General features: G+C 41.3%; 1 protein-coding gene across 1 annotated transcript; it reads right to left on the reverse strand.

The window, feature by feature from the left end:
* Window positions 1-1,338: 1,338 nt before the first annotated feature.
* lz (lozenge) lies at window positions 1,339-21,511 on the reverse strand. The gene is made up of 6 exons (XM_036820779.3): window positions 21,301-21,511; window positions 19,019-19,904; window positions 17,082-17,321; window positions 11,533-11,646; window positions 9,211-9,546; window positions 1,339-2,956 (listed from the first exon to the last, which is right to left on the reverse strand). Exons 2-6 carry the CDS (start codon window positions 19,788-19,790, stop codon window positions 2,061-2,063), a joined length of 2,358 nt encoding a protein of 785 aa, XP_036676674.2. The 5' UTR covers window positions 19,791-19,904; window positions 21,301-21,511; the 3' UTR covers window positions 1,339-2,060.
* Between the last annotated feature and the right edge of the window lie 978 nt (window positions 21,512-22,489).

The following is a 22,489-nucleotide window of genomic DNA, read 5'->3' on the forward strand; positions in this document are numbered from 1 at the left end:
TGGTAATTCTAGTCGCCCATCATAAACTGCTGACAAAGTTACTAGCCTTGCCTTCTGGTCCCCTTTGTTCTGGGCCACCGCAAGATCTTGGCGTGGATCACTTACTATAGCCGGAGCTCTAGCTATGGGATTGGGGGGGCGGGGTTCGAAGATGAGACGTGTGTCGGCCAGAAGCCCGAAGAAAGCTTCAGGTATCCAAAGGGGGATTACGAATCGCGCGGGGGTGACAAGGTTGTCTTTAACGCTTGCCTGGATCTGGCTTCTGCACTGAAATATTAAATCACTGGTATTTTGAAATCACTTGAAATGGTGAGTAAAACCATGCAATGATACATCTTATTCGGAAATTCACTAATCTAGAGATTTTTGGCATCTTAAATATCTCCTATAAATGGGCTGTGGTGTGTTTTATTTTGAGAACTTTGGTTTTTAAGTTGACAGATATCTCTAATATCTGAAATTTATGGAACTTAAATAACTTCTGAGTGAAAAATATGTTTACAATCTGATCTTAAATACCTTTCTGTAAATTTAAAATCGATTTTAATCGATCGATCGGTTACTCGCAGTGGATAGGCCATAGGGTTATGGATTTTATAGGTAGACCCCACCTCGGCTCGGGTCTCTTGTCTAGGGTTTCCGTTTCGCAATTGCCGACAATGGAAATGTCTTTTGCAATTTAACACTTGACTGCCCCGTCTTGATTTGCCTGCCAAAGCAACAACAATGGCGGCACCCAAAGGCGGTGTGCGAGGGGGATGCCGGGGGCCAGAGCAACCCACTGCTGCCGCTTCTCCAATTTATGTATGCCATGGAGCGACCGCAGAAGAGGCGAAAAAATCAAAATGAAAATGGAACTAGAGCTGCCGGAGATCGGAGATTGGAGATCTTCCCGGGGAACGGGGCGATGGGCGATGGCCTGTGCACACTTTGTGGTTCTGTTTGGCAATAACTTTTAATTTATTATTTACACGCGCATTTTTAAGGCTTCGCACTCAAAAATTCACCATTTTTCGCAATTGTTGCAAACTCTTTTTTACGCCATTGTTGCTTCTAATCTAAAATATGCGCATAATTAAGTATACGCCGGTGTGTGCTTGTGGTCAGGAAAATATTTCTGCATAGATATGGAGTTGCAGTTTTTTTTGTTAATTTTCAGTGTAAATACCGCCGTTCGTTAACATGATGCTTTGTTTTAAGATTATTAATAAAAAGCGAACAAAATCCGTTAAATTGCGCATCCGAGTTACTATAGGTATTTTCTTGATGTGGATATATTTTTCGGGATAAATGTACTCACCTTCTTAGCTATTGCTTACACTCAATCAATAAATAAGATTTAAATAAATACGATAACTTTATTTATAGTCTTCTCTTCATAGTTCATCGATCATCGTTCACTTTCACTTTCATCTCGAATCCTTTAGAAGATTCACACACAAAGTAACAGAAAAAAAATGTATACATAGGTATTTATATATTTATAGATAGTTGTGCGGCTTTATCGAGTATCTTTCTAGGCTTAGGGCTAGTAAAAAAAATGGTTGTCTACGGTTTGTAGGGGATTGGGTGCTCTCCGCGCTAGGGTTAGTGGTTAGATCATCTCCATGTTCGGTATTTTCCAAATGATCTTAACTTTAAAATTTCTTTTATATACATTATTTTATTAGGTAATATTTTATTATATTATTATGATGCGGCTAAACTCAAATCTCTGGCGTTTTGGGATTCATTGTTGATAATGTATAATTACGCTGAAATGTATGTGTTTATAAATTGGCTTTCGTATCGTAATAGATCTATAGCTTAAGGGTATTCAATCTTGTATGTACAACTTGCAGATGCTTTGGGATTACCTAAAGTAAGGATCTATAGCTATGAAAAAAAAAGAAAAAAAATTGTACAGTTCTTGTGGTGATCCTGCTGTGCTCCTAGTTCAGTTCGATGTGCAGGTGCAGCGGCGGTGGGTGGTGGGCGGCAATGGTGGGATTCGGATGTGGGTGGGTGGGATTCGGTGGTGGTGGTGGTGGTGGTGCTGGCCGATGGGTGATCCGATTGGGTCAATAGGGTCGCCACACCTGCGTGAGATCGCCCACGTCCTCCTCCCTCGCGGACTCCACGCTGCCGCCCACTTCGCCGGCGGACTCCACCTGCTGCTGCTGCTGCTGTGGGTGGTGCACCTGCTGCTGCTGCTGGGGGTGGTGGTTCACCTGCTGCTGCTGCTGCTGCTGGGTCTGGTGGTACTGATCCTGGCCAATCTCGATGCTGGAGCGACTGCCGCCGGTTAGCGAGCCAATGGTCAGGTGCTCCGCCCCGGTGGCCGTGCCCAGGTACTGCTCCAGCTTCTCGCTGCTGTGCAGGTGCAGGTGGATCTGGTTCTGGTTGACCGTGGAGTAGAGCTGCGGGCACAGCACCACCGGCGGCGGGGGCGGCGGCTGGGGGGGCGGGGCCGCCTGCGGACCGTACTGGGCGGTGGCCAGGCAACTGCCATACTGATAGTTCTGGTAGCCATTCGACCACGCCTGGTTGTAGCCCCCTCCATAGTCCAGTTCCGATTTGGGGGCACTGCCTCCGCCCGAATTCCCGCCGCCATAGCCGGCCGTCTGGTAGGGATCGGTGGCGAATCCATGGCCGTGCATCTCGGGCAGCACGGCCGGCAGGTGGGCGGCATACTGCCCCGCCTCCAGCGAATTGGCCGAGTCGTAGCCCCCGTAGTTCATGCCCATCCCCATGCCCACGCCCACGCCCATTCCCACGCCCATGGTGGCTCCATTGCCCACGCCCACGCCCACCGTAACGGGGGCGGCTGCGGGGGGCGGTGGGGGCGGCGGCAAGGCCATCTGGTGCTGCAGGTGGGCGTGCGCGTGGGCGTGCGAGTGGTGGGCGTGGCTGTGGTAATAGGCCGCCGCCGAGCTCGAGGATCCCGTCCACTCGCCAGCGCCCATCATATCGGCTCCTAAAAAAAGAGATATTCATTAATATGACACATAACGTATATAGGGTAAGAACGGTAGATAAAAATATATTAACCTGTGATAATATTACCCGAAATATTATTTCTTATATCATAAAAATACTGTATTTAATTTTAATGATAAATATTTTTGCTTTCCTTTTATGTATTTATTGTTGAACCCATAGCTTATAGAAAAATGCTAATAAAAATGTTGATCTGTATTTTACTAGACATAGACGGGTTTTGTACTTTATTACAGCAAATTTATCGTTCAAAAATGGAACAACAAGACTGGGATTATTTAAAAAGTTTTAAGCGTTACTCCACTTTATATGTCAAGACATTTAAGAGCGTACCTTTTTTAACGTTACAATACGGTTTTCGGAATTTTAAGGAATATTTAAAAACCTTTGAAATATTGAGTTTCAGAAAGGTTGTTTCAACGAAAGACGGCCAAGGAGTTAACAATCGCGAGAGCCGGTAAATGAGTGCCAGCTGGGAGCCCAATTAACCCTTGATTTACCCCACCCACAGTTAACCCTTGAGTGAAATTTGCCAAGTTGTCAGTCGCAAATGTGGGCGTGTCCAAAGGGATAATTGAAAACATCATTTCATATGCATGGCAACACAGAGAAGGGGGCATGTGTGTAGTACCAGCCACCAGTCACACACCCACTTAACCCCACGACGGCCGTAGTGCATACCAATGGGTTAAGTTGGGCGAAAAGACGAAAGAAAATTCCAAGACATTGGCGCTGGGTTTCCCGAGCAACCAGCGGGACATCGACATCGCGACCCCATCCCAATAATCTCGCATATTTTGATTAATTACGCAATCCCCAAACCCCCCTCAAAGTGCCCACCCACGCCCCTGTGTCAGCTGCCAAAAAAAGCAGCGACAAAAATGTCGCTTAATTAATCAAATTCATTAGGACCGATAAAAGAAACACGAAAGGCTAATTTAGCGAAAGGTAAATCTGATCCCAGGTTGAAAAATAATTCTAAGAAAGCCTTTAAATACGGGAATATAAACTAAACATGGTCATGGTTCATTTTAAAATAATGTCGGTTCTAGAAATTATACTTTAAATTATCTTTCACTAATTTTTTATAAAACCAATCCATTTAAAATAAAAGTATTTCAATATGTGTTGATACAAAGTATTATTTCTAACTTTTTAAGCGGCAGTCTGAAGGAAATCGAAAAAGAAACAATCTATAATCAAATGTACCTAATAAAGTCATTCTATCTTTTTCTTGTAATTAGCTGCGTAATTTTCCTGTCAACGAGCCGAAGACATAAAAAATGCCACTCGAAAGGGGGAAAAATAGTTACGCACTATAATAAATAATAAACTCAAAGCAAACACGACCACGACCCCCCCCTTTTTGAAAACAGGGGCGGCGACTAATGAAAGGTAGGAAAATTGCAAGTTGCATGCAACTTTTCACCCGGCACTTATCACATTTTAATGTTTCAATTAAGGCGCAAATTGCGTTGCAGCAACAACAATGAGGCGAAAGAAGCCCAAGACATGGGCGGCGGTCGGTCGGTTGGTGGGGGGCTGCGGTAGGGTGGACCACCGCAAACTTAGGCAAATGAGGTTGCAATGAAGCGAAACGAACAGGATGAAAGCCAAGTTAGCCAAGTAAAGGGGCGGCCAAAAAGGCTGGGTGTCCAGGGGCGGGGTAAGAGGGGTCACTACCATTGGTAATACCTGGTAATTTGCTGCTGGCACGTGAAATTATGCGAATTATTTGCCTTCCTGAAATTGCGTATACGCAATGTGAACGAGGGGCGGGGTAGAGGGGGCTTAAAAGGGTTAGAGTTATATATAGGTATACTTATATGTTCCAGCCTGGAAAGCTCAAGCTTTTCTTCACCTGAACATTACCAAGTTTCTTACACTTCCAATCGATCCCACGGCTTCAACCGGATATCTTCGATTTTGGCCATATATCCGCTCAGCAAAAAAAACGAAGTGGCTAAGAGGGGTCTGAAATGCGGATGCAGTCTGATCAAACCATTCGAACTGAAACCACAAACTGTGCGGATAAGTCAAGTGTCTTCAAGTGGTGGCCAAAAATGGGAAAGAAAATTGGTGGTTCAGGGATATTTACCTCTTAAAATCATATCCATCTTCGCACCTTTTTAAGGAAAGCAAACTTTTAATTTTAAGTCTTCTTTTTTTATATTATTTGTTGCTACAGGGATCAAATGGTATACCATTATATATAATCCAAAATGTATCACTAACAAATTGATGAGAAACAGAATAGTAGGAATTTATAGCCCATAGTTTGATAATTTATAATAAGTTTTCCTTTCAACAGACAATTTTGTTTTGGTAAAAAGTTGAGTGTACATTTTTTTCCCAGTGCAAAAGCAGATAGCTGGCGAGTCTTGAAGTAATTTTAATTAAAGTGCGTCTGTGGTAGTTACTTTTATTGGTGTGAATGGAGTTCTTTTTTACATCATTTTTTATAGGTGTTCCCTTTTTTTGCCGGCAAAATGGCGGCAAAAAGGAAAAAAGCAAGTACTTGTACATTAAAAACAACAACGATGCGAAACGGAAGTGAGTTTGCGGTTTTTTGGGTCTCGGGATTGGGTTCTTCGAAGGGGGTGATGGCGATGGCGATGAGCAGGGAAGTAGAAGTAAGTGACTGCGGCCATTGGTAGTACGGGTTCCTACCCGAATACAGCAGAGCTGGAAATATATAAGCCAAGCCGAAGCTGGCTCGCCACAGTTGGCCGTTTTATGGGCCAAAAAGATTCCGTTTCAATATGTGTGACATTGTTGTCACCCCTAACCCCCTGGCTGCCCCTTAACCCACTGGTGGCTGCATCTTGCAGCCTGCATCTACGGCAGCAATCCACAAACTGCAAACTGCACACTGCTCAACTGAAGCTGCAACAGCTGCGCAACCGCATTTGGATTGATTTGTGGCCAAAAGTGGGAACCCGCAACAAAAAATGCCAATACCAATACCAACTAACCCCAAACTGTGGCCAAATTTGCATATTTCCCCCCTTTTAATGAAGGCAAACACGAAGGCGTGAGTTTGGACCAGATGCCAAAATGCACCGAGATGCGGAATAATAATGATGATGAGCCACAGGTGTTTGAACCACAAGCCATTGGAGGGAAATCCGAAATATAGGGATTTATAAAATTGATTCCCATACTTGTTCTAGTTCCAAGTGATTTATTAGAACATATATAAAACCCATTAACCTCTTCCCAAAAACCCCTTTGGTGATTCTATCAATGCAAATTATCACACAACTTAAAACGTCTCTTGGGATTTTATTCACTTGACAGTGGGATTCACCTTATTGAGATTGGTTTTCTATTATTAAGTAAAGATGATAGAATTGGAAATACCAAGGTCTAATTGTTTATATTTCGTTTGCTTATTATCATACTTTACACGGGTTCCATTTTTGATATTAAATATAATGGGATTTTTAGATTAAGCCTCTGTTCTGTTTCAAATATTTTATAGTACTTTTATTATTTTTTTCCTTCCCAAATTTGGATCTACATTCTTGTCTAGACCCTCAGTTATCATCACTTATCATTACGGACCTACTCTGCTCTACTTCTCCGTCTCCAACTTACAAATGATTCGATAATGAGTGTCTTTCTTTTGTTTTTGCCATAATCTCTACCCAAATTCTTTGAATTTTGCAACGATTTCCGCTGAATGCCCGCCCGATTGCCTTTGTCGCCGCCTTATATTGTGTAAATTAACAGCTTAAGCGCCACATTTAAATATTTATGACTTAACAGCAACAACAAAAGCGCCTCGAGTGTTTTCCCCATAGAGGCTTCGATTCCGATTCCGATTCGGATTGAGATTGAGACTCAGACGTGGATTTCTCGCTTCGATTCGGGCATTTCCGGTTCCAGCAGTCGAAAAAAACCGAAACATACTGCATTTGTTGCTATTATTGTTGCTGCTGTTTTGGCCGCTTTTGCTTTTGGCTAATTGAAAGACAACGATGTGTCATTCCCCATTGACAATACGTTTACGCGTTTATTTTAACTTCAACTGCCCCCGCCTCTGAATTGAAAAAACCCAAGAAACGGTGAAGGCATAGGCTTTAGATACCCTAGATAAGCTTATAAGAAGGTCTTTGGGCCATTCAAAAAATGTAGGTCAAGAAAGAGGATTACAAAAGTGGTCAAGACATACCTGTCTATTTCTTATTTTAATATTTGCTATTTAAAAAAATTTTTTTTTTAACTAAAACTACTATTTTATATATAAAAAAATAAAATACTAAGTTTGTAGAATATTTATTTATATAGGTATTTCTTTATACTTTAATAATTTTTAAGTATTTAAATTTAGTTTAAATTATATTTCTTGAATAAACATTTTTGAAATGTTACATCTTTTAGTAGCACTTGTAAGTACCATTTAATCTAACCTCAAAAGTCCCAAGGATCTGATAGAGAAGATGCCAAAGAAGATACCAAAATCAGGGGACTTCATGTCGGAGAAAGGGTGGGCGAAAAAGAAACATTTATAAGTTAATTAGCATAAGCAAAATGCTTAAGTCTGGGCTCAGATTCGTCTAGTTCCAAACTGGCCACCGACCACTGACTCATCCGCATCATCGGAATCGGCATCGGCATCGACATCCATATGCCATATCCAGTGACTCAGTGGCCGGTTCCAGCTACTCTCGCTATATATCCACCGAAATTTTGATAAGATTTTACAGCCCCGAAACAAATCCATGCGAATTAAATGAAAACCGAAATGAAATTAAATGAAATTTTCCACTGTCTGCGAGGGGCGCTCGTGGCGCTCATGGCAACCCAAAAATAGCTGTACCCACATGATAATAGATCGGAGTTATAGGCATTAAGTGTGTATCATATATATTGGATTTGGTGCGAACTGGTTAGAGCCGCGTTTAAGCGCGTGCTGTTGGCCAAGCCTCTGAGGCGGCTAAAATTAGTTCGGATGCTGGAAAGGGGGTGCTGGAAAAGGGGTGGCCTGGCAACTCTGGGGAGGATCGGCCCCATATCCCACATAAGGTCGATCGCATGCGGTTGCCAAATAGGGGCGTGGCATGTGGTTTAGGTCGGTTTAAGTAAATACTTCATAATCCATGTCTGCAGAGATTTCCTGAATATACAAATTATACCATTTTGGAGGTCTGTCGCTATTCGCGGTCCAAAGAACACACTAACTATGTATATACTCTCCTATTTATAAGATTTAAAACTACTTTACTACTATTATGTCAGTATTAATTTTAAAATATAACAATGAACTACTTTAACAAACTGTGCCTTAAAGTTTCAATTTGCAATTTCCGTTTCTTCCATGTTAAGTTTTTTCAAATGATAAGATGATGCTACACATATCTTCTGGGGTTTTTCCGATTTCTGAGTACACCCTCTATTTTTATAAGAAAATATCATAAGGAATGCCTTTTAATATATATTTTTATGTTCATATATATGAAGAGGCTACGGCTCTGAACTATTTTAAGCTGGGCTTTGGGAAAATAAATAAATTAGCGAGCGACTGCCAAAAACAAAGCGAGCCATAAAAATACCAAAAATAAATCAAGATGAGGGCTGGGGTGTATGGCAGGTTGATTAACTCAATTAAAACGTTTAGGCAGCCTGGTGCCAGTCAACGAAGCTGCCCAGACATCACACATAAATTCCCAAGCGTGGCCGGCTTTCATCGCTAACAACTTCATTGAAGGGGGTAAAAGGGGTTGGGGAAAGCGAGGTACACTGGGAGAAATTCTGGGTACACCAAGTAACATGACTGCAGAGGGTTGCACGGCCCAAAAGTTTCGTATTAACTATTATTAGAATTAACATATTATTTAATTTCAGTTCTCAACTTTGTACTTTATAATACTAAATATTATAATATATAAAAAATCATTTCATAGATTATCATATAAGTAATGAACTACCAAATTCTGGTATTTTCATAGTCATCCATTCTGTGTTCCTTTGCTAGAAATTGTATGTTACAAATTGTACTAATCGTCTTTATATCTAAAGCCCTTGTAACCATTTGAAGAATCAATACCGAGTTCAAGCAGTAATATTATTATTTAGGTAGAGTTGATATTTTCTTACAATTGATTTCCGGCTCAAGTGATCAAATATTGTTTACCCATAATAATCAATTCTGGCTACTATTTAGTAAATAACATAATATCGATATTTTCAAATGAAACGGTTTTTGGTACAGTGCAGCCTGCTTACCTTGGATGTGCGGGGCATTTGGCTTGTAGACCTGGCAGTCCGAGTTGATTGTACTATTCGGCGATGAGTAATTGCTGCTCAGTTGCTGCACCAGGCCAGCGCCCGGTCCGCCGGCCACGCCCCCAGCTCCACCGCCCCCCGGGGGAGTGACCGCCACCGCGGCCGCCGCCGCCGTCGCCGCCGTGGCCGCCGCTGCCGCTGCCGTCGTTACCGCTGCCACCTTGGCGGAGCGGCGCAGCGTCTCCAGCTCGTGGAGCGCCTTCGTCGAGGGGAAGCCGTCGATGTAGGGCCGCTGGCCCAGTCCCAGGGCACGGTAGTGTGGCCCACCCGTCGGACCTAACAAGGGTTAAAGGAACAGTGCACGAAAACATATTTAATATAAACCAAAAAAATATTACTAAACATTGCCGGCTTTGAACCTAATTCCTTACGTTTTATCATTAAGCCAGAGATATATTAAATAAATACAAATAGTAGAAAGAAATAGTTGTGTAATTCGATAGAAGAAAATGTTAACCCAACACCGTCGGTATTGAACCTTATCCCTTATGCTATATCTTATTCACTATCATTATCAAGAGCCAGAAAAATATTATTAAATAACTGAACAACCTTGGTTACTCTTTACACTCTTTATATTTCGTAAATAATATCATTTTAGCATTCAAATAGACATTTCTATTGCTATTTTATAGTAACCTACAAAATGAAACACAGATAATACAAATAAATTAAATATTTCATAATTAAAAAACATTCTAGAACGCCCTTGTTCATTAAATCAAATAGGAAAACCCCTATTTTATCGATAAGCACAATCATCATATATCTTTCCATAAGTGCATAATTTCACAATAAATGAAATAATATGAAACCTCAGCTTAGGACATGTCCTGTTTATGGCCGAACAACTCAAAGGGTGACTCCATTTTGCTCTGCACTCTTTATTATTCCAATCTTAATTGAACTCAAGGTAAACTCAAGCTGCTCTCTATATTCCCAAATGATATATACATAAGTATCTGCACATATATAGTGTTACCTTCCCTGCATGCGATAAACGCTGCAGCGAAGACTTAAAAATGCATTAACGAAATATCAAGAGAAAAAATTAATTCATATATGCATTACACGAACTAAAAACTCGATACAGAAACAAAAAAGAGAGGAAAAAAGGTTTTCTTGGCAAACCGCAAAATTTTCAGAAAGCGTAAGAAGCAGAAGCATTTCCCATTCCATTCCCCGCTTGAAGTCCGTTAAAACCGGCTGCACTTTTCAAACACCTTTCCGAATGACAGAACGTCGAAGATGGCGATCGTCAGATGTCACACACGATCCCCGACAGACGGAGAAAGGATCTCGATCTTCAACTCTCCAGAAGACCAGAGAGAGAGAAACCACACAGGAAACAAATTTGTAGGTTGTTTTATTACTAATACTTGGAAAAATCTGTATGCACTTATTGGGAAGACTTTCCTACGAAAAGGGCGTGAAAATTTAACTACAAGTTAGAACTAATCATCAGTGGTGGTCTCTTAAATCACTAATGTATTCCAAATATACTGATATCTTATTAAAAATAATATTAATAAAAAATTCTGCTTTCTTTACAGATCATAATTACAAATAATGTTATGATCTATTAGTATCATATAATCCGATTTATTTTCGGTTCAAATGGTATCAAGGAATCTCTAGAGCTGCAAAAGAGACCGTCTGTTCAACTTGAAAGTGGGTACGAGGGATTAAGAACGATTATGGGCAATTGAGCAGATCGGCTTAGCTCTTGGCCCGGCTTAAACACTTGTCTAAATGCTGGCCAAGTGACTCCGGAATACGGTCGGGAATTAGGTATTCGGAATTACGGCGGAAAGAGCGGACATGGACATATGTTGCAATGCGATACCCAAAACGCAGCGGGACGGCTTTTCACGACTTTTCCCGCTTTTCCTTTGTTGTGTGTCCATAGTTGTGGCAAGTGATAATTGCTAATTGGCAAAACAATGTAGCCTCTTATGTTTGCTAGTAATATTCTTTATTTGACAAGGGTGCTACACAGGGGGAAAAACAATGTAACAATTGGAAGCCTTTATATGGTTAAGTCAAAGCATTGAAATATTATTTGCGCAAAATACTGATTATAAGAAATATTCCGTTATAATGAAATTTCCTTATAAGCATGTATAGATAGTTATCTTCCCCCTTTACTTTAGCTGTTAACTTTCGATTTTAATGTAATGCGGAAATCTTCGAGCCTCAGCTCACACCTAATAACCAATTCCAATCCCATATCTTCAGGACTATACGATCTTCGGCACTTACTTGTCTTGGAGCGGGGTTCTCGGGGTCCGTCGACGGTCACCTTGATGGCTTTGGCGTAGGTTGCCACCTGTGGCGGACTCGTGGCCACCGTGATGGTCAGCGTAAAGCTCTTCCCTGCAAGAATCGGAAAGAAAACGAAAGAATCAGAAGCGGCACGGCATTAGAGAACGGTGCAAATGCGGGAATTGAGTCGTAAATGTCCGCCGAGGATTTATGCGACGACCTCACTGGGCTACCGAATCAATTTGCCAGGTCCGAAATTACCAAAAACCAAACCCAGGGAACACGCGTCACCGCGTCGTCGTTCGTGTGGCTGCGGGTCTACCCCTTCAATGGCTGCACTTCTTATGGTTTTTGGGCGAAAGTGTGAGTTTGTGGTCTGAGTGAACTCGGTAACCCTTTGAGCTATTATTATGAATTTTGGTATATGGCCTCGTCGTACATCTATATGTTGCACATTCAGGGTAGAGCTCTGTACGGCTAGTGTATCCCAAGATAAATGGGTTTGTTTGGTTTTAGATATATATACTTTGAGGTACAATCTTTAGGGTATGGCCCACTTTGCATAAGCCCTCAAAAGTTCGCACCGCCGGCGATGCAATTTGCTCGAACCCTTGACATAAATTTGGTTTATCCCGCCTTAATGACTGCCGCCAAAGCCGTTTTCGAAGTGCACATAAAATGAGGAAATGTTGCAACCTGTCTTCCGCCCGGCCACGCCCCTCATTTCACTGCCCCACGCCCCCAATTCTCTGAGGAACGGCAACATTGTGGCCAGAAAGAGTTTCTTTTTTGTTTTTTTTTGTGTTCTGGGCTTGACCGAATGTTTACACTATTTATGGCCATTAAACTAGACACCGTTTGAAGCGGCTGCAAAATAAAACTGAAAGCCATCGGCAGCATTTATCGATTGGGGAAATGTGAAATGAATTTCGGTTTTTTATTTCGATATTTTAGCAGTCTGTCTGTCTGTCTGGCTGGCTGGCTGGCTGGCTGGCCAGTACATATATACATATAATTAAACACCCACAAAGCGACATTGTTGTTGCAGGGCCAGAACGAGGTTCCAAAGCCGGAGAAAGAGAACCATCCAAGCTGACCGCAGAAACCTCAGTCGCATCCCCAAAACCCAAACCCAAACCCAAGCCCGAACCCAAACCCATCTATAAAGTTCACTTCTATGTATCCTCCATCTCGGAATGACCGGGGATTTTACATAGGTGGGTGGTGACCAGGCATTGCTAGCAAGTCCTACTTGATGGAAATTGCATTTAACTTTTAATTAAGAGCTCTGAATGCGCAAGAAGAATCAGGAGTTTGGGATTGCGTATTCCTTTTTGGGGGAAAAAGGGAATAGGGTAAAGAGAAAATGGTCTAGTTAAAATAAAATCTAATATTATATCAATATAAATATTATCATATCTAAATCTCCAAGGACGAAAAGGACAATCTAAATCTGAAACACAAAAACCATTCAAAATATGATTCGAAATCATATGAATAATCGTGTTCCTTCTGTGACTTACATGCCTAAGTAATTCTTTATCTCCGGAGCAAGTATTCAACTATGAGTTATGAATTTCTCAGTTAAGTTAGTGTTATTTTGTTCAAGATTATGATTATGAATTAGTCAAGCATAAGTAATCGAAGGACTTGTGATTCACTTCCTTAAGAAAATCAGAAAATGTATAATCTTTGTTATTAAAATGCTCCAAAAAAGGGATTAAAAATATGTTATTGTTTAGTTAAAAACAGATTATAAATATGTCATTGTTTAGTTAAAAAAAAGATTATACATATGTTATTGTGCTGTTTCCCAACTCCAGACTTTCAGGGGCCAGGGAATAGTAATAAGTATCTCTGCGATAAATAATAGAAATGCAGCAATGGATCCGAAAACCTTCAAACTAGACACACAATGAAGGACTGGCCAAGATAATTGAAGATTTGATGGGTTCATTAACCGAAACCACGAATGGCCATCAGTTAGAAAGCGTTTTGGACCCTCGAAATCTCGGTCTGAGTCTCAGTTTAGAAATGTCTTCATTACAGCCCCCAAAAGCCGTGCGTGTTCGACATATTTCGTATTATATGGAGACCGAAAGAAAGATCCATTTGAGAGTCGAACTGAAACTCAAATTAATCAAGTGCCGCAGAAGCTGTGCACAGAGAGAAACTGTTAAATAGGCCTGGCTCCTTTTCGGGGTAATTTTTCAAATGGCCGCAAAACTGGAGCATCGTATGTAAAAGTTCGTTAGAGTAATTGGAAAACGTTATTGCCCGGCCCCATTGTCTTTTGGTAAGATATCGTACCACCGGCCACCCCACTAAAGACCCCGAAATGGGAGCGATAATGGTCATAATGGAGATGGAGATGGTAGCGTTGGAGTTGGAGGGATCCCGCGATTGGGATCTCCACAAATTAGTCATCATCAATGAACAATGACCACGCACTCGGACAGTCAGTCAGTGGCATCCACAATCGCCTCCTCCCCATGCAGCCCCGTCTAAAAATATATCCCAGATCAGAACAGACCCCGAACCAGAGCACCCGAACATCCATGAGCCACCGCCTCAGCGGGACGATAAGACTAAGCAAGAAGCTTCATGACGACGACTCTGTGGGAACCTCGTTCGAACCTCGCCTTATAGCGATAAACCCCAGCCCGATATCACACGGAACATGTATTTATATGCTATATGCCCAGGCGTTACATCACACTGGCTGGGATAGCTTTTTTCGGCTGGGAACTTCTGGGAGGGAAGTCGAGATCTGTTCTGATAGGGCGGAAAAATAAAAACGAACGAGTTCCCAGCCTGATAAGTAGTGGTGCTCGTGCTAACAGGAATATTCCTGTATGCAAAACGACTTTATCAGCCAGAATTTAAAGGGACTTTGTTCGGATTTTAGCAGAAGAGAGTACCATTTTTAATATAACATTTTTTTCTCAAGTTGAAACTAATTAGAATTATTAATACTATGCTCCCCGCATAACTATAATTTAATGAAGAGATTCCTTTGCCCCAGTTGTCTAAACATTCCAAATATTCATCCCATTAACCTTTCCGCCTGGTAAACCGACCATCCAACCACTAAGTCGGATCAGGGACCTGTTCAAGTTTATCGGGCATCTGAGAGTCTGCCAGGACATCGGTTTCCCTTCCCCCTCCCCTTCCCCTTCCCATCAACCCTTTTTCGAAATAAATCCTGATGATGCTGATGCGACTTATGAATTCCTGGTGGCGCGTGTCCTTCATTTGCTTTGTTTCCACATTTTAATCCCATCGCCGGCAAAAGTCAAGTCCTTTGATATGATAGATGATGATTATAATGTCGATGTTGAATTTGATGTTCCGCTGATGTTGGTAATTAAGCGGGCCCAAAATAAGGATAAACATGGGAATGTCCGAATCAGATGGCGATTTGAATTCATATTTGGATTGTGTTTGGACTGCAGACTGCGGACGGCGGGGTAAATTAAAAACATGTCGACGCATGCCATGTCCAGGATAAAAAAGGCGATAAGCTGCCACGCCCCCACCCACTTGGTATAGGGATTGTCCGCCCATTTATCCACCAGTCCACTTGGACAGCCAAAAAAAAAGAAGAAAAACAACGGAAGGGAGCCAATCGAAATGGTTGATGCCCTTCTTTGAATTTAATATTTCCTATAGACTATGATACTGAATAGTGATATAAGCCTTACTCAAGTAAACTCCTCACCATATCCTGATGTTTCTAATCTTTTGTACTTTGTTAATGTATATTTTAAAGATAAGTAGCTATTGGGAACTGTATTGTATTTATCCTATAATATTATTTATCACTTTTCCTAGTGGAGCTAAATATTTAATAAACTTTAAGCCGTTTTATGGATCGGATCTTAGGGCTGGCATTAAATATGAAATAAATATTTTGGTATTGAAGGAGTTAAGGGGAAGAAGTTATCTTTTAATCAATGCATTAAATAGGTTTAGGGAATATTTTGTTAAAAACAACTTAGGATGTATTCAGAATATTCATTACCAATATTTCTGTAAGAAACTTTTTACCTTTTCATTGTTCGGTTCTAAAAGTTTAGTAAAGAGTATCTAAAATATATTCGGATTGGTATTTCGTAAGTTCTCCAGGCTATCCCCTCGTCCATCAACCGACCCCATAATTCCGTGTGCACTTTGTGCCCCTTGACATGCTGATGGTTTCGCTTCCATCTGTTTTCGTTCGCTTTGTCATCTAATCAGAAATCGCTGCATGATGTCCGCGATTTCAAGCCCACCCAACAGGTCAAAAGTGGGTGGTTCGTCGGGGTCGCGGGGTCGTGGGGCGTGGGGGCGTGGGGGCGTGCCGGTTAAGTAAAGTGAACTGTTGCTGCCTGCCGTTGACAATTTGGTCAGCGTTTATGTTCTTACATCATTAGCTTGTTATTTGCATGCCCTTTGCCGTCGCTGTAATTATATTTTGTTTTTTTTTTGCGGCACGAGCCGTCAATTTGCAAGGAGGAGGGAGGGGGAGGCAGGGGGAGTGGTGGGCCAGAGGTTGACTTAGGGTCAAAAGCGGCGGCAACAGTTGCAGCTAATTAGCCAACTGCTGCTGCTGGCAATTCTATGCAACACACAACACATATCGCCTGCAATGCGGCATTAATTGTGGGTTCAAATCGATTACCGGGTCCAAAAGGATCGGCAAAGGCATTGCGTGATCACCGTCCAGCATTATTTCCATATCATATGCAACAGCCCTAAGAACTGGCAGCCGAGAACTGAGAACTCGTGTTGCACATTGCATGTTGCATGTTGCCCCGAGGACAGCGCCAACTGCAGCCTAATGTGACGACTGCTGTACCATTGATCCTTTTCACCGGAGACATTAGTCACTGGGGGAGGTGGGGTTCCAGAACTCCTGGCTTGTCACTCAATCAATGCACTTCCGATCCACTCATTCTTTTTGGGAATACACCACGAAAAAAGAAACAGCATTCCAGAAAATATATCATTTATCCTAACAGCTAGTTTAAGATCAAACAGGAGTCCAGAAAAAATTATAATACTTGGAACCCTATATCATGTATCTCAAGCGCTAGTTAAAGATCATACATAGAAGAACTTGAAATACCCAACGATAGCAATTTTAAGTTCTTGAGTCTTAAACACAGTGCCTTTATTTTTTACCGTGCACTTTAAAGCGCATTTTAAAGGATTAACCTGCAGCTTCCGCTCATTGGGTTACGTTTTGAGGAAACTGTGGGAAGCTTTCTTTGGGCACTCAATAATCGACATTTGGCTAAGGAAATGGCGATTACATTGCTTGAGGAAGTCACTAATTTCGGCAAACTAAGCCACAAATGTTGTTTGTAGCATATATCATGTGGAGTATAAATATAGTTTGATTAATTATATCATCCTTTTCCTGATCTCCAAGTTCCCGCCTAGAGTTGCCATATCTTTTATAGCTTGCAACTCCCAAGTTGCCACATCTCGTAAGGGTTGTAATTCCCAAGTGACTGGCTTCTTCTAGCTTATAATTCCCAAGTGGCTATTCCGGAACTCACCTCTTCCACTGCGACCCACGAAGCGCAGATCGTTGAACTTGGCCACGTCGTTCTTCATCTGGGTGGTGAAGTTGCGCAGCTCCGCGCAGCAGTTCTCGTCGTTTCCCGCCCGGATGGTGACGTAGGTGCCGTCGCCCACTTCCGCCAGGGCGACGACCTTGAAGGCCATCGGCAGCGTCTTATTGGAGCGCCAATGGGCGGGCAGGGCGGAGCACAGGAAGTACGGATTGCTCGTGCGCACTGAAAAATCAGGGAAAAATCAGGAAAAAATCAGAAACGTGGGTTCGGTTAGGTGGTTTCAATTAGCCAAGGTTCCCCTGATTAAAATCACACTTTCTGGGCCATCAAAATGTGCAAAAATATTCAATTATTTATAGTTTCGCGTCGGTCCATAAATATCAATCATCGGGTCCTTCGACCACCACCACTGCCCGCCATCCGGCGGTGCATAATTAATTAATGAGCGAGGGAATGTCAACCGGACCGGAAGGGGTTATGGTTATCGCATTATCAGATGACGTTTGACAGTCCAGTCGACAGTTGACCTGGTGGCGAAAGTGGAGCAAAAAGTGGGGAGCCGGGCCAGATGAATGATTTATTCACTCTTGTCTGCCGGGAAAATGGCCCGAAATAGCGGATCTAATTGTGATAATCATTTAATTTAAATTGTCAGAAAAATGTTGAAGAACTTTAAGGTTAGATCCCTTAAAGTTTCAATAGCTAGGCTCTCAAAAATGTGATATATCTGTGGATTGCATTGATACACTCTATAATATCTACTGTCTCCGTCTTAATTTTGAACATAAAAATGCCTATAAAATCTCGATAAAATATTGCATGCAAGTCCTGGGAGTTGCAATTCGATATCGGGGCGACTCTTTCATTGAGCACAAGTTATGAAAGGACACTGGGGAGCGTCGATGGAACCAGTTTATAAGTTCTCCAGCTAATTATCCGATCCGATTCGGCTTTCAACTGGGGGAGCGATGAGCTGAGATTTCATTAGCAGCTTTCGCTCTGGGTCATTGATATCATTGATATCTCATCGCGATGAGGAGGAAAGTTCAACGGGCACTGGGCACTGAGGGAAAAAATGTTTAAAAAAAAGGGGAACGACTCGTGCGTTGATATCAATAACAATTATTGATATCATTTTACGCATATTCCGACGCGGCCTGTCCCATCATCATCACCGTCGCCGTCATCCCCATGGAACCCGATAAGGCTAAGTACGATGATCGTGATTGTGATGATGGGGAAGCCCCAGAAGTGCATTGTGCAAGGATGTGGCAAAGAATGTGCGCTTCACCTTTGGGGATCGGGTTATCGAGCACCTATCTACGGGTCCCCTCAATCTCAACTGGGACACGAGCTAAAATTGTTGATTTTTTTAAAGTTCGTCTTTTTTTAGTGCATTACAAAAATGGATCTATAAATAACAGATATTTATGACATACCTTGAGCACCTATCTATAGCAATCACATGAATCTATGATCTTTTGTAAAAGGTTTATTATTATATTCATATATGTATATATTAAGGGAACAGAACATTATATTATGTTGCATACGCACTTCAAAAAAAATGAAAAGTAGATCATATCATGATCAGATCATATAATAGTTTTTGGTGAGGTATTGTTCTTAGATAATCTTGATGTGGCTGATATCATAGATCTAAGGCCCTTAAAAGTATGTTTTAATGACGGTAATGCCAATTAGATTTATTTCTTATGGTGTGTTCGTATATCTCTAAAGAATTGGGAATATGGATCTATGAATCATACATTTTGAGTACTACAATAAATATGGATCTACAACTCAAAGATTTTGAGTACTAACATAAATATAAATCTGTAGATCATAGATTTCAAGCCCTAATAACACTTAAAGTATAATTCTTAGATATAGGGATATAATATCCCCCTGGAACTCACCCAATTCGCCTGGATGCTCCTGCTGTCGCTTCAGGACCAATCGCTCCATCCACAGTAGATCCTGGTGGACAGCGTTGTTGTTGTTGTTGTTGGTATTGCTATTGCTGGCACCATTGTTGTTGCCATTGCTGGCGGTGCTACTGCTGTGACCGCCGGTGTGCCCACTGTGACCACTGTGGGCGGTACCATTGCTGGCGCCACCTGTGGGCGAGCTGCTGCCCACACTGGCGCTACTGGAGACGGCCAGCACTTCGGCGGCGGTGGCTCCCGTGGACGCAGTGGCTCCCTGGGTGGCTCCGCCGGGGCCGACACCCGTTGCCGTGGATGCCACCGCCGTGATGCCCTTGAAGTCGCCGGTGGTGCTGCTCCAGCCGTTGCCCGTCGGCGAGGTGGACGACGAGGTGACCATGGCCGGTGGATGGGGTGCACCTGCGGCCGGCGGATACGGTGGATACGTGGGGTGGTGCGGGTGGTGTGGGTGGTAGGGGTGGGCGTGGTGGTAGGGGGCGTAGTGGTGGTGCAGGTGGTGGTGGTGGCTGCCGCCGCTGCCGTTGATGCTGCGACCCAGGCGGCCGGGACCGGCGACGCTGACGGGCGCCACAGTGGTGCTGTGTTCCTGGTCCGCCACCAACTCCTGGCCAGAACCCAATCCCAGTCCCAATCCCAGTCCGACTCCTTCCAATTCCAATTCCAGACCCGTTTCCAATCCCGAGCCCGTATGCTCAGCTGGCGATGGAGGCGTCTTGGCTGCCACCAGGAGATGCAAATGCATTCGTCGTCGGCGGTGACCTTTGATCCTCCGCTTTTCTCTCAGTGTGCGGGTCGCAGGTCGCTTATCACTCCTCGTGGCGGTGTCTTTTGTTCACTCATCAATAAACTCTAATCTCTAAACGATTCACAAAAAACACACAAAAAACAACAATTGATTTTTTCGTTTGTGATTGTAATATAGGAAAATCCATACGTAAAATCATATATTATAAGAAATTTATGGATCGCAATAAATCCCTAAGAACACCAGTCAGGGAATCTAACAAACAAAATAAAGCACTTGAAAGGATTCTTTTTTATTACTATTATGATTTAAGAAAATCGATATGATAGGTTACAAAATTTAATGAATTTAACTTTGGTCCATAAAATAAAATAAACCCCTTAGGATATCATTTAGTTTTAATTTAATCTACCAAAGAAATATTAATGTCTAGAACTATTATTAATAAATAAAGAAACAGAGGATAAGGTCACTCAAAATGAAATCAATAAAGATTATATTTCGGGAAATTACAAAATTCCAATGTGCTCTTTTAAACCAAATACCTAGTATCCTTGATGGATGTATTAAAAAATAGTTTTTAAAATAAAGCAAAGTGGTGTGGAATGTGTAAGTAAGATTTGAATAGTTTTAATGAAATGTAAACATATTCTGAGGAAACGACAGCATTCCACTTTTCTGGTAGTGATGCCTAGTTTAAGGCGTCTTAGGCTCGCACTTTGATAAATTAGTCACAAAAATTAACATTGAGTTTGCTGATATTGTTGTTCCGAGCATGATTTTGCCAGATGATTTCTTTTTTCTTGGCTTTATTTGAACCGATTTGTCATTCCGGTTGTTATTGTTATTGTTGGCACTTCACTCGGCTAATTAATATTATTTTTTGTTTGGGCGGGCCTCCTTTTCTGGGTTAAAATTCTAGTATTACTTCTGGGAAGGACTCCATTTTAAGTAAACCATGTTTGTATTTATAACCAAATATGAAAAGAAAACTTTTTTAAATAAAATTAAACCCTTAGTAGCCACATAATCTCTTGTTTAAGTAGAAATCAGATCGCATTAACTAATTAGAAATTGTGTAAAAAACTATTAAAATGTTTAAAAATTAAAAAAAAAATTAAAAAAACATTTTAATATTTAAAGAGGATCTAAGTAAACTAATATAGCTTGACACTAAAAAAATTATATTGAATATTTTCTAAGTTTCAAAACAAAAACTTAATAGGTATTGGCGAAAATGCTTTTGTAATTTTTTAAGTTAATGGAAATAATTTATCCATTTTTCACTTTTACTTCTTCACTAATTCAGTTTTTTCTTTTTAAAACCCCTTATAAAACTTTGTTTGTTTAGTTTGTTGAGAAACCACATAGCACTTGGTTTAAATTTAAGTTTCTTGGGAACATGTTTTTTCTGTTGTTTTGTTTTAGTTTGTGGTGAAATTCGAGGTAATAGTTTAAAGTTGTTTAAATTTGGCGCGCTTTTTGGGGCAATACGTTTTTCACTTACACACACTGTTAGTTTATTAAGACGGTATTTTTATTGTATCGGCCTTAGCACACAAAATAAAAAAAAGGGAAACACGAAGACGAGGTGTTTTAATTTTTTAGTGTTTGTCAACTAAAAACCTCGCCCAGAATGGAAACAATAATGCTCGCGCGTCGTACTCCAAAATGTAACTGAAACAGACTTCAACTTTTGACTGCGCGGCTTGAGTTTCGCGAGACGAATGAGCCCGGCTTGGAATCGTGTTGAATCGGGTTTTGTTTTTTGCGTTTGTTTTGCGGGCCAATGGAACGAGAGTACGAATCGGTTTCTCTTCAATTGGGGCGGTTTTCCCTCTCTTAGATGGCGCGCTCTCCCTCTTCTCTCTCTTCACTTTCCTTACTGCTTCCAAGGTGGGAAAAATACCTGTCCTTTTAAAAGTTGCTATTTAAAGCTCAGCTAGTTACATTTAAAATTAAATATATTTGTTAATAATTTATTTTTTATAAATATAGTAAGTCGCACTCCCTCTCGCTCGCTCCTGCAGCTCTTAAGCGCCCTTTGGCTAGGCCCCGCCCCTTGGTTTTTGATTGGAGGTGGTTGAACATCATTTTCAATCCACATTGGTGGACCCATTTCAACCACCATTGGAATTCGGCAGGAAAATCGTTCTCTTTATTCAGCTGAGGTATTTGCGATTTAAGAGAAATGTCGTTGCCAAGCGGGGAATTTTCTAGCAATTCAAGAGATTAACCTAAAATTTCAAAATTATTTTCCCACGTATTTTATTTTTAATTTTAATAGTGCAATATAGAAACTACATTTTAAAATGCAGTCCGAAAGAGTTTATAATATTGTAGCTTTTCAAAACAGTTAATTTTATTATATTGATCAATTTCGGTTATTTATATTCTATGTAGATAATAAAAATACCTTAAAACTTCTGAGCTTTTTAGGTACAATTTTTGGTTTCCAACTTTCCCCTCATTTTTGAAAGGACATTAATTAACTTTGTCTATCTAGAAAATATTTGGGATTTTATTTTACATTATAATAATATTTAAATCTATTTTAAATTGAATCCTTTAAAATCCCTTTACCATTTGCAATTTCACATAGTTATCAAACTTGCGTTATCCAAAACCAAAATGTTAATTAAAAAATGTGTGTTGTTTCTGGCGAAAAGAAAACACGGATTTGAATTGACATGTGT

Source organism: Drosophila suzukii, chromosome X (assembly GCF_043229965.1).
Source record: "Drosophila suzukii chromosome X, CBGP_Dsuzu_IsoJpt1.0, whole genome shotgun sequence".
NCBI lineage: Eukaryota > Metazoa > Arthropoda > Insecta > Diptera > Drosophilidae > Drosophila > Drosophila suzukii.